The 14,181-nt window shown below is 32.9% G+C and overlaps 1 protein-coding gene and 1 long non-coding RNA gene across 2 annotated transcripts in view; one reads left to right on the top strand and one right to left on the bottom strand.

Moving 5' to 3' along the window:
• The window catches only part of LOC149476629 (uncharacterized), a 444,465-nt gene that overhangs the window by 170,609 nt on the left and 259,675 nt on the right, over window positions 1-14,181 (top strand). The gene's annotated exons all lie outside the window — the stretch shown is intronic.
• LOC149476635 (tyrosine-protein kinase-like otk) overlaps window positions 1-14,181 on the bottom strand; it is a 65,153-nt gene that overhangs the window by 21,479 nt on the left and 29,493 nt on the right. Inside the window, exon 2 of the mRNA XM_089711902.1 lies at window positions 13,368-13,394. Within this exon, the coding sequence (XP_089568028.1) occupies window positions 13,368-13,394 (27 nt within the window). The remainder of the gene's footprint in view (window positions 1-13,367; window positions 13,395-14,181) is intronic.

Genomic DNA, 14,181 nt, shown 5'->3' with positions numbered 1-14,181 from the left:
TTAAGAGCTTAAACAATAAAGCAGTGCGATTAAGGGCTCCAATTCTGTCAAAATGACACTTGAATCAGGGTTGTCAGATGCGGGAAATTGTTTAGAAACAAACTCCCTTATTGTGGTTACAAAAAAAACATAGAGAAATAATAACGTATAGTGTCGGAATAAAATATATTTATAATTAAAATCGAAGAATCTTTCGTTTCTCAATACATGTGTAAAATCAAACAAAGATCTGAAAATGCATCAGGTTGGAAGATGTAATACGACATAAAGTTATTTTATTCACCGGCGAAGAACAATGTTTTTCGTCGCCACTTCCGATTTTAGCATGCACATAATATGTACTTCATTTTTAGCATGCACATATGTACTTCAATTTACAACCTTTGAACCCGTTGACATTAGATCGACTGTCAGAAGCTTTAATCACGCAACCACTGTATCACGGACTATTTTGATCGATGTGTTAGGCCTCATCACTAGGCCACCACTGTTCATCACCACTTAAAAAAGACAAAACTGACAGCCCTGATGTTAAGGGCCGAGGGGTTCGGGGGTTTAATTATCAGCTTTAATTAAGGATTTGGCTATTGTCCCTGCGAACTATTGTAGCAGTCACTTGGTGTAATGGAAGATCTTACGATTTGGCAGCCATTTTTAACGGAGATTTGTAGCGAGTGTGAAGGGCTCTTAATGTAAATTAAACCTTTTTGTTAGATAGTATTAACTTTTCGAGGCTATACTGTCAATGTTCTATTAAATAGATATGATGTAAGTAATATTGTAAATATAATATACCTACTACTTGACCCGGTAAACGTTGTTCTGCCATGTACCTACCGTAGTCCGTATATACGTTAAAAAATATAAATAGAAACTAAAATAGCCACAAAATAATCATTAAAATAACAAAAATCATATTCAAATCTCTTCGTCGTTTCCAGAGAAACAACGCCACACACAAACAAACGTAACATTTCAAATCTACTTTCATCAAGCAAAATTCGTCAAGTTAATAAAACAAAATAACAAGTGCAGTCACGTGCACATCTAGTATATAAAATGGCAAAGATTAATTTGAAGTCAGACGGTAGCAATATTAGTTTCGTGATGGGAATGCCTCTGTCTGCCTTGCCACTGTGATGAACGTCAATATAGCTGATACGATATAAATGTATCCGTTTCGCAGGTATAGAGAGACGGTATGACAAAGTCAAAGAGGTCTTGTGATATTATAGTGGAGGTTTAATATCAAATTTTTCAACAACAGTTTTAATGCTTTTAAAAAGATTGAAAATTTTAAACTATGCCATACGGAAGATTGTAAATAATATACATAGTTATTTATATCAATGCGCATTACACATGTGGCTTCGCATTAATAAAAATTAATAGTTTAATGTGTAACTCTAGTACTTAAGCTACATTTGGCAGTCTAAATATCATCAAAATCTGCTCAGTGGTTTTCCCGTGATGGAGTAACAAACATCCATCTTCACGAATTTTCGCATTAACAAGAAGTAGGATACCTACCTACTTAACTCAATTAAAAGACAACTGACGTGAACTTAACACTTTTACTTAATTATAACTTCATTAAAATTATTACATACCTACTTACAAAACTGTCATACTATAACTTTCTACATATACATATAACAATACAATAAAACAAAAACTCCGTACCACGTGTCAACCGGGGGGCTATTAAGATAAACATAAGACACCCGAATTGAGGGTAGTTGCACATTTCAGTCACGCGCCGACCTAAATACGGCGCGCAGTCGCTTTACGAGTTTAGTATATGTACTAACCTAAAACTGTTTTTCTCTTTTTGTATTTCGATAAAGTTGTAAATTGTATTGTGAGTATTTTACTTTGTATTTTGATTTTACAATTGAAATTAAAACAATTTTCTTAATAAATTAAACTTTTGCAATTTGCTAGATTTGATAATGTCTTTTAGGGCCGATTTTTCAATGCTTGGATAAAACTTATTCGTCGAATAATGTATAAAACTAACATTTTATAAACGTATTCTAATTGTCCGTATTTGACAGTTTATATGACATTTTAATATTATCGTGTAATACTTTATTGGACGGATAAGTTTTATCCAAGCATTGAAAAATCGGCCCTTAATATTTTGTTTAATTAGTAGCTTATAAGTTGATATTCATAATGCATTTAAAACTTTTTTTTTGCACGGATAATATTAAGTCTAATTAGTAAAATAATTTTTAAACAGGATAATCAGAAGATTGAATATGTATAGGTACAATGTACATAGTAAAGTACTTCTAAATATAATAGAGATTAATATGAGAAGATCGCACGGCCTATACAATAATACAAGTACATACTTTACAACAGCGCGACCTGAGCAATATTCAAACACAAGATATATTCAAAAAACTCAAATCTATTAAAACAGAACTCTCACTCGTCTCTAACAAGAGGATTCCGTCACACGTACGCAGGAACTGTTTAAATTACTCATGAAAAATGTAACAACACCGCGTCATTATGTAAATACATACTGTAATTGTGTTTCAGCTGTGACTCGTTTGTCGCTCGACATTATGTCGTATGCGAAATTATGTCGCATGCGATACAAACTCGAGCAGTTTGTGAATAATCCCCCAGCTCGAAGTTTTGTTATGTTTCGATGCGCTCGGTAATAACTTAGCGATAACTTTGTAACCGTGAACTGCGAAACTGTTCAACTTGCCTGTGCTTATGTTGTTCACTTGATAGCTTACGGCATTCAGAACGAACTGTGTATCAACTAGTATAACTAGAAAGATATAATTGTTTAATAAAATCAAATATAAGATACTGTTATACATATTTATAAAACAGGTAATAGGTAGCAATAAAAATAATGTTTATCTGTAAGTAGGTACTTCATATAATGGCAAACTATGCATTTTACATGTGATGATCATCAGCAAAGTGCCCACGAAGCTTCTGAGTTGGTTCACCAATCTTCAACAGTATATGTACTTAACACAGGCGAAGCCGGGGTGCACAGCTAGTCATCTACAATACTAACAAACTCTGCCATACACGCTAAACTCCAATCGCCAAGTACGCGAAGCTCTAAATATTTCCAAACGCTCCCAGCAAAAAGAACACACTCGAAACCGAACCGAAACTCAAAACGGAGGCCTAACAAAACTTTTCCATTCGAATACCTCACAAACTTTCCGCACAATCCAAACTCAAAACTATTCCCGCCAAAGCAAAGACAAATAAAAATTCGAAAAAGGAACGCCAGAACCAACGGTCCAGACATTCGCGAATGTTCTAATAACGAATCGTGAATCGCGGGCTTATCAATTATTCGGATTTTTGCGACGGCAACACAATGGGCCATCAATAGTCGACATTCATGCTACGGCAAAAGCTGGCAACAGCGGATTTGAATATTTGAACGTTCTATTTCCAAGGTTTTTTTTTTCGCTCCAAATTTTTGACCGGCCAGTGGCCATTGAAGCTGAAATGTCAATTTATATGTAACGAAAACGATTGTATTTTTTTTATTCTGTAAACTTTTCAAAGATTTAAAAAGGTTCCATACGACGGTACTTTCCAAAGCGTAAACACTAAACATTTTCCATTCCCAAACGGAGTGCACATTTGTAAAAAAATATGACGTTTCAAAACCATTTCACGACCCTCCGAACCGCCACCAGCGTTGGGGAAGCTATCGCCTGCCAGTTTCATCAACTTTGCTTTTCTTTTTTAATCTGTCACCAATCAAGCGCGCATTTGCAATCGCACAGATAACGAAAATGCACCTCTATTATGGCGGGAAAACATGCCTCTTCATACTGGAGTGTTGACTATCCCGCTCGTTTTATTGAAATGTGAAAGGGATAGATGATACAAAAGAACGCTCCAGTATTCATGGGTGGAGGCGACGAAGCGTGGCACTAGACTAGTCGATGATGATGACGTAGTGATGTACGCGACATTCTAATATATCGATAGTGATAGGTAGATAGCACGGACATATATCAAGATAGACTAAGCGAGTGTATGTACTTCCCGTGTCCAAACTACGATTATGAAACTTACTTGACGCTGGCCTACACTCAGTCCGCGCTTGCAGTTCGCCAAGGAAAGACGTGAAGCTGAATAAAGTAAAATGCCGAATTACGCCGTTATAAACTGTAGAAACTCCACAGCTGTGAGTGGCCGAGTTAGCAGAGATGTTTCCTTCCACCGGTAAGTAATTTTCTAATCAGAATATGCACTATTTATTTTAAAATCAAATAAAGAATATCTGTGGAAAACGATCGTGACAAACACGGATACCAAATCATACGAAATGATTCGGAATACATTGCGGCTTTTACTTGGCACGGTAAAGATCGCGTCGTATGATAACAAGCAATGAATAGCGTCTTCTCATTTTTCTGTTCTCATTTTTCTGTCCAATTTTGTGGTTAGTGATGTTCATTTGATGCAACAGTTCTCGATTCTAATCGATTTTATAATCGAACAGATAAATGATAATTTGAAGGAGCAATTTTTCAGAAAAAAAGGCATAGATTTTTTTTGTCATTTAATACGACTTGACCTAGAACTTTTAAGTATTTTAATACAAAGGTACTAAAAATAAATATTATGACATGGACGCCATTAGTTAAAGTGTCATCTTGGGAGTTTTTTAAGAAAACTCCTTATTGCTTAGACTATGTTTGTTTTTTCAGTTTTCCAAGTAACCCGAACATAAAAGGAAAATGGATCGATGCAACGGGACATAAAGATTGATTGATTGACAGTTTCATTACTTTCTTTCGATGGCCTCTCTAGTACGTAGGACATGGTAACTCAATGGGCATATGTAAGAAAAAGCTAAAACACATTAGTTTACTAATTGTTAGAATATTAAAAGGTTTATAACTTTATTTTATCATCCCTCTATCCTGTCTATGTGTCTATGGTAATTATCATTTTTCTGTCTTGAATCGATTTAGTAATCGATTACGATTCATTTATTTGACTACCTCTTAGACATAGATCTAGTTTGATCTGATTTCTTTCGATTTACTTCGATGGGATAGGACGATACTAGAATCGCCGCGCGAGTGGCGGCCTAATCGATTTAGCGTAAAATGAAATTAACATCACTAAAAAGCGCTCGTGACGTCATAACGCGTCAAGGTCAGTACAAAAAATATGACACGCTTGGTTTTCATACAGATCGCGGTACTTGCGTTGTCTACTTATATATACATGTCTGTGGTAGATAGTCCATTATTTTAGTGTACTTCCAAACAGAAGGAATTTACCTATATTATTTTTGATGTTATTTTTCATACAGAAACTAACCTATACTTGGTTAATAGATTTGTTTTACTTTTGATTTTAAAAAGTTTGTCATTCTAATAAATAAATCATCTTAAAAATGAATATAGTTTGCCATAAAATGATTTGTTATATTATGTTCTTAAATTTCAAATTAAGAATAATTTCTGGATAGTCTGATAATATTCATAACTAAATATTTGCTTAAGTTATAAATATGCCCCAGATCTAATCAAAATGCTACAATCCAACATCCAACACCGAGTCACATTCAATCCTTCAATATCTTGATTCACGATAAAACTTTCGGCCTTTCGATATCGATAGATTTCGCATCACTAATTTCAATAAAAACCCGCCATTAAGCATGCCCAGCCAGTTTCCAGTCTCAACAGGACACTTAGAAATTCATCTTTACATAAATATGGATCTTTTAAGATTCAAATCGAGAAAAATATTAAAGGACATTTTTATATTTTAATATTTTATTCGAGACGAAGAAACCTACCTTACCTACCTTACCTACCTACCTACCTACCTTACCTACCTTACCTACGGTACCTACCTTAGGTACGTTTTTAATTACAGATTCTATTTACAAATATTGCAAGTAATATTATTATTGGCTTCACTGACCAATGAACAAGACTCAAATTTCAGCCCCAGTATAAATTGAAAACATGTTCACTAAGTTTTTAATATGTACCTACATGACGTAAAATTTTTTATAAGAAAAAATATTGTTATAGATTATTTATGTATGTACATATCAATTAGCTTACTGCCTACGACTTCGTTCGTGCGAATTAGACAAACTTTTTCGATTCTCATTTGACTTAATTTCAAACCATCGTAGATAATACTAATATTACAAAGAGGAAGATTTGTTTGTAACGAAATAACTGAAAAACTACTAAACCGAAATGGAAAATTATTTCACCGGCTGAAAGCTGCATTATTCCTGAGTTACACACAATTTTTATATGTTTTTATCCTACTTACCACCAGTAATATGTATCTAACGAGTTTGTTTGTTTGTAGGTATCCAAGGAACCACTGAACTTTCACCGTTGGATATGTACGCGATCCCTGAGTTCTATCCTATAACTTACCAAGGACGAAGCCGGGTCGGATCGCTAGTTAAGTCATAAACCTCAAATACTTACCAAAAACACAAGAAACATAGACCATTCAACCTTAATGATTAATTAAGAAGGCCACAGTCTAATTGAAAGGCCCGTATAGTGAATAGCACAACTAATTAGCAGTACCGTAACATGAATGAGATTACTCTGTGGCGTTTCATAATTAAATGCAAGAATACGACTAGACTACCTGAATGGTATTCATTTATATTAAATATAAGATTTCACGTAACTGAGTACCTACTTATAAAAATTGCCAAGTGTGTGTCGAACTTTACAAAGTTACAATAATCTTAATGTATAGAAAATTCGTTTCTATTCAATAGAAGCTCTATTTCTGTGGCTATGCTCGCATACATAGGCACAGATATCATTTATTTCATTTAAAATGTTTACAAAAAATATTATAGACATCCCTTCAACGGTCAAGATGGCGTCAAAGTTTGTTATAATCAGAAGAGAACGTTAAAGACTTAAAAAAAAGAGTAACAAAAATTTGAAAAATTAAAAAAATCGCATCTCGCCTTCAGGATAACATTTGTCGAGTCAGCTATAACAAGAGAGTTCTCTAGTAGAGATAGTGATAGCCTATATATAAAATCATCTTAGATTCGATCCACGAGCGATTATTTTTTCAGATTTTTCCATCTACCCTCAATTCACACAAAAAAAAATCATCAAAACTAATTCTTCTCAAGCGCTCTGCCTACACTAAAGAAAAAAAAACTCAAATATTTATCGTACAATTCTTCAATTTCTAAACGCACAAAGCTATGTCAGAACAATATCCGGGCCCGGTTACAATATGGTGCTTTTCATTAAAATGCGTGCGTTTTTTAGAGCGGCCATTTTGTAAAAAAAGAAACGACAATAGATTTTTTTTTATTTTCTCGAAGCGCAGATACACTGTTTGAACTTGGATGCAAGTTAGAATTTTTTAAGTAATTGGTTAGATAGATATTTATTTTGATTTTTCTACTGAATAGAATATAATAGCTTCACTACATAGTATAAAACAAAGTCGCTTTCTCTGTCCCTATGTCCATATGTATGCTTAAATCTTTAAAACTACGCAACGGATTTTGATGCGTTTTTTTTAATAGATAGATAGATAGAGAGATTGAAGAGGAAGGTTTTAGTATGACAATGAGCAACCGTCGCCCCATAAGCCTGACTACACAGACATACATAGTGTTAAACCCACTACCACAATTACAACCAGTAATACTAAATACCTTTCAAAGCAGGAAATAATTGTGTTGTCAGATAATATTGGTCAGGGATTTGGCGCTATGCTCAACAACTTAGGGCTTAAAGTTACTAATGTTTGTACGCCTAACAGTTCATTTAAATATATAATCAAATCACTGGATCATTTCAGCTTTAATAAGAATAATATTGTAATTATATTATATGGGGACAGTTTAAATATAAATAATAAGGATATTGATGTAGGATTAAAAAAAATGTTAGATATTAGTAGTAAGACTAAATGTAAATTTATGTTGTGTACCTTGCCAAGTTGCCATACCTACCTGGTTTAACACAAGAACAAAATAGATTAATTCATAATATGAATTTAAAATTGTATAACCTAACAAATCATCATCGTGATGCATTTATTTACTTTGACATTAACTCATGTATTAAATCTTTTACTTTGACAAAGAATACAGTGTATCTGCCATATAGATATAAGCGTGAACTTGCTATGTTAATAGCATATAATATTAACCAGTCTGGTACATGTTCGGTATCAGACCATCAATCTACTATAATTTTATGTAGTAGTAATTTTATACATCAACCTAAAAAAAAAAGTGTAGACAGACAATCTAGCCCTAAGCTAGATTTAAACTAGTATATAAGACAACAGCTAAGCAGTCTTTTTCCATTGTGCATCAAAATATTCAAGGCTTGGCTAGCAAATTGTTAGAAATAGAATTGTTTCTGAATGATAACAATATTAAAATATTTTGTGTAACAGAACATTGGCTTAAACAATGTCAGTTGTTAATAAATATTGAAAATTACAAATTAAAAAGTATATACTTTAGGACACAGGCTATTCACGGAGGTTCTGTTATTTTTGTACATGATAGTGTAAAATGTAAAGAACGAACTGACATTGTTAGTCTTTCTGTAGAACGGACCATTGAACTGTCCTGTGTGGAGCTGGAGCGTTATATTATTGTTTGCGTTTATAGACCCCCTTCCAGTGACTATAATATGTTTGAGACAGTCATGGAAGAAATATTAAAGCGTCTAAGCAGGAGTAAAAAAAAAGTTATAGTATGTGGTGATTTTAATATTGATTTACTTTTACAAACACAAACGGCTACACGAATTGTTAATTTGTTTCAGTCATTTAATCTATATAAACTTTTTAACGAACCCACACGAATTACACCTACTTCTGCAACTTGTATTGATAATATATACTGTGACTGCATCTGTTTAGAGAAAAATATTCTCAATACATTGACTTCGGATCACTGTGGCCAGAAAGTAGTTTTTGAATGGGATTGCATACCTACATTTAAAAGGATTAATGTTAGGCCTATAACTAAAAAAGGCATTAATAAATTTAGGAAAAATATTAATAAAAACCTGCCCGTACTAAATGATCAATCCTATCCTAATAGTCCTTGTGAAATGTTTAAAAATCTTTTTAATTTAGTACATAAAGAATTTGAAAAAATATTTAAAGTTAAATCTTTAAATATTACCAAGGATTTACCATTTAGTAAATGGGCGACAGCTAGTATACATAGGTGCAGGAACATTCTTTATGAATTATATGGTATGAAGCAATATAATAAAGACCCATCTTTTCTTAGTTATGTTAGAAATTACTCAAAAATTTTTAAAAAAGTTTGTTTCACTGCAAAGCGTTTGTATATCAAAGAAAAAATACGCGACTCTGATAATAAAGTTAAAACAGTTTGGTCAATTATTAATGGTGAAATGGGTAAAAGCAAATCAAGTAATACCATAAAACTTGTAAATAATGACAGGGTTATTGACAAAAGTGCTGATGTTGCGCTTGCTTTTGAAGAATTCTTCAGTAGTGTCCCTGCTACTATTACTAATAGTTTAAATTCGTCTTCAGCACTTGCAGAGACCTTTTTGAGGGACCATGTTGCGGAGTGCAGTACATTATTTGAATTACGACACGTAACTGCTAATGATATTGTTACTGCCTTTAAGACGCTTAATCTTAAAAATACTTGTGATCTTTGGGGAATGTCCGTAAATTTAGTGAATAATATAATAGAAAATATTGCGAAAAATTTAGCTTCTATATTTAATAAGTGTTGTGACTATGGTACATTTCCTAATTTACTAAAGCTTAGTAAAGTTATACCTTTATTTAAGAAGGGCGATCAAGAAGACTGTAACAATTATAGACCTATCTCTATTTTACCAACATTAAGTAAGGTATTCGAGAAGTTAATATTAAACCAATTGAGTAGTCATTTTGCATCTAATAATTTACTGCACACCAAACAGTTTGGTTTCACAAAGGGGCGCTCAACCACAGATGCTGGAGTTGCACTTCTAACACATATATATAAGGCATGGGAAAACTCAAAAAATGCTCTAGGGATATTTTGTGACCTCTCCAAGGCATTTGACTGCGTTGAACATTGTACTTTGTTACGTAAACTTAATCACTATGGAATTAAAGGAAAAGCCCAGAACCTCATAGCGTCATACCTGCATGATAGGATACAGACTGTAGTTGTTAATGGAGAACGTTCTAGCGGTGCGTCAATTAACATTGGTGTTCCACAGGGGTCAATTTTAGGTCCCTTCTTGTTCTTGGTATATATCAATGATCTTCCCTATTATTTGCAGGATAGGTGTGAAATAGTTCTGTTTGCAGATGATACCTCATTAATTTTTAATGTGGATAGGCATGACCCAAATGTTGACGAAGTGAACAGTGCTCTTTTACACATATCTGAATGGTTTACTGCCAATAATTTATTATTAAATGCCAAAAAAACCAATTGTGTTGAATTTTTACTTCCTAATGTAAAAAAGTTGAACAGAGATATTACCTTGAACGGGGAGGTATTGCATCCTACTGAGTCTACTGTATTTCTAGGGTTAACATTGGACGAGAAACTACAGTGGGGAGCCCATGTCAACACCGCTGCAGGTAAGCTCAGTTCTGCTGCATATGCAGTCCGAAAAATAAGGCATCTCACCGATGAAGATACGGCTAGATTGGTTTATTTCAGCTACTTTCATAGCATTATGTCCTATGGAATTCTACTGTGGGGCAGGGCTGCAGATATAGAAACTATATTTATCTTACAGAAAAGAGCCATTCGCTCTATATATAATTTACGTGCTCGGGACTCACTAAGAGATCATTTTAAGAATACTGGTATCCTTACTGTACCATCACAGTATATATTTAATAATATTTTGCATGTACACAAAAGCTCTGACTTACACACAAGAGTAGGAGATAGACACGATTATGGCACAAGGAACAAGAATAGAATTGAAATGCCATTTTTCCGATTAGCTAAAGTTAAAAATTCATTTATGGGTCAAGGTATACGCTTATACAATAGAATTCCTCACAATATTAAAGAGTTTAGTAGTTCTAAATTTAAAACTTACATAAAAAATGTACTAGTTCAGAGAGCGTACTACAGTATTCAGGAATATATGGACGATAAAGACCCATGGAGGGTTGTCGCGTAAAAACCACAGGACAGTTCTTTGGCATATTATGTAGTTAGGTAGATGTTACATATTATGTAAATTTATTGACATTATTTAAAAGAGCAACTATGGAGTTTCTTGCCGATTCTTCTCCATAGATACTGCTTTCCGAATCGGTGGTAAATGTTAAAAATACTATGTAATGACGATTCGAAAGTGCTACTAAATAGTAGTCTAATTGAATAAATGAATGTTTGAGTTTGAGTTTGAGTTTGAGTATATAATAATTTATTATGTTTTAGACGCGGGCGGAAAGCTAGTATTTCTATAAAAAGCTAATTTTCTTCTGAACACATAATTGAAACATATTCATTATTTCTTAGAGGTTGATGAAGAATTAGGTGATTTATCATATCCTGTGGATTGAACCCGGGACATCTAGGTTACTGAGGCAATAACCACTGCGCCGTTATGAGCTCGTTATTAATATCAATTATTACATATAATATTTTAAAATATTATATATTATAATTATAAAATTATAATCTTCTTATATATAAAAATGAATCGCAAAATGTGTTGGTAAGCGCATAACTCGAGAACGGCTGAACCGATTTCGATAATTCTTTTTTTGTTATATTTCTTGAAGTACGAGGATGGTTCTTATGTAGAGAAAACGTAAACATGTACCACGGGCGAAGCCGGGGCGGACCGCTAGTACTACATAATTATAATATACATTACTATTATCACTTCAAATAATAATTTTATAACTTGGTTACAACATTATTATTTTGAGTGACATTTAGTGCAAGAGTTGCTGATAAAATATCCGGTTGTTAATTGTATTGCTTCGTATAATTTTATTCATATCATTTGTTTTAATACTCGATTTGAGTTCACGTTTATGCATTAAAGAGCTACATAATAAGTAGGTTTTAAAAACTACATTCGATTTTAAATTAGATTTAATTATGACTGAGATCACTCAGTTTAAAATATCCTCATTCTAACAACTTCCTCGATTTTTTAATGTACTGCTTTTTCTATATAGGAGTACACAGTACAATAAAGAGTAATTGATTTGATTGATTTCATCTCTCTGTTGTCCTATTTCACCTAGATATTATCACGATGAAGCAAATATTCGATAAATCTGAATTATTCGAATGTCATATCATCGCGATGTTTCGTAAATATACTCAGAAATGTAGCTTATACTTGAACTATATTTTGTATGTGTAAACCTCTACGCATTTTTAGATAAATGTGGTTCCTCTAAAACTTTGGACACAATTTACTTAACCAAAACAAAATAATGCCACATAAAATTCAAATCAAACTCGAAACACATTCGAACTTAGTGCAACAAACTTACAAAGTCAAGTTTAATACATGTAATAAAACTAGTAATTGGCTCTTAGACTATACGAACTTTTGACAAAGGTCGCCGCCGGTCAAAAACATTCAAGCAAGTTCCAATCTTTAGGGCTTTCGCTAGAATTTAACAGACGCCTTTATTTGACGAAGAAAATTGAATAAAATAACCTTTGAAGGTTGGGGTGTACTTTTAACCGAGTGCGTGGGGCAGGGTTATGTTTTTGGTTAGATCGATTATACATAGTTTGAGAGCTGTCGTTAGATTTTTCTAAAATATAAGTAAGGTGGCAAATTACGTGAGGTATATATTTAAATTTTTAGAATACTTTTTCCATTATTAAGTAGGTACCATCGTTTTAAATTTTAATTTATTTGGATATAAATCGAAACAAAAATAGATTAAAATTTACTTTACCCACTTATTACCTAATTATTATTATTACCCAGCAATGAACAAGTAACGTACGATAAGCTTTACACTTCGTCACTTAAAAACGGCTGTACTGATTCGTATAATTATTGTTAAAAAGGTAGTTCAAACCTGGGTGTTGTATAGTGTTATACCATAATGTTGAACCTGTATAATCCGGGCGATGCTCATGTACCTATAATAATACCTACCTGTAGGAATAATCTTATTCTTATATTAATATTAGCCCCTGCTTCGCCCGTGGTACATGTTTACGTTTTCTCTCCATAAGAACCATCCTCGTACTTCAAGGAATATTATAAAAAAAGAATTAACGAAATCTGTTCAGCCGTTCTCGAGTGCGCATACCAGCACATTTTGCGATTCATTTTTTATATTCTAAAGTAAGTAGGTACATAATATTAACTCACCACTCGCGCTAGCAAATGCGTCGAAACCTGAAACAAATAATAAAAAATTTTTAATACAATTTTTAAATCCTCAAGCAGATAACGATTACACCCTGTATATCAAAACAGTACATCAGGTAGGTATAGAACTACATACTTTATTTTGCATGCGATAATAATAATAGTTTAAAAAAACTAAAAAACACGCTTTTTACAGAAAAACGAACTAAAAAATAGATAATTTTTATCAAATTAGTGTATGTATTGTCATCGGTCCTCAATAAATCTACAAAGTTTGAACGAAATCTGGCAAAATCGGTCAAAATCGCGCCGAAAGAAGTCGGTTACAAACATACAGGTGAAGCTAATATAAAGCGTGTAAAAACGCGGGGCACAGCTAGTTTAAATATCACAGCGTATCAAACCAAACGTGAGTGAATTACTAAAATATCTAAAAAACACACACATAGTAAATATTAACTTCAATTAAAATAACATTCATGTATTGCCTATTCGCTTAATGTTTTAACATTTAGCGTATATTATGTTTGTTTTACGAGAACCGAGCTTTTGTAAACATTTTTTAATTCAATTTACCTTTTGATGTTTTATTATATAAATTGAAAGGATTTGTTACTTAATTAATAAGTATAAAAGTAGATAGCAACATTTTCTATAAAGAAAACAAGAATAATTTATCATAGTTTCAATGCTTTGGCATTTTATGAAATAATGTTTTGATGCTTTTGGTCAAATACTAAAGGATAAGCAGACAAAGAATATCAACCTCTTTATATTATTTTAAATATCTACACGACAGAGTTCCTATTTGTAT

Source organism: Colias philodice, chromosome 27 (genome assembly GCF_061535455.1).
Source record: "Colias philodice isolate Cphi_HAF_F1 chromosome 27, ilColPhil1 Martin Lab GWU primary, whole genome shotgun sequence".
NCBI classification, from domain to species: Eukaryota; Metazoa; Arthropoda; class Insecta; order Lepidoptera; family Pieridae; genus Colias; species Colias philodice.
This window is presented reverse-complemented; position numbering and strand designations above follow the sequence as displayed.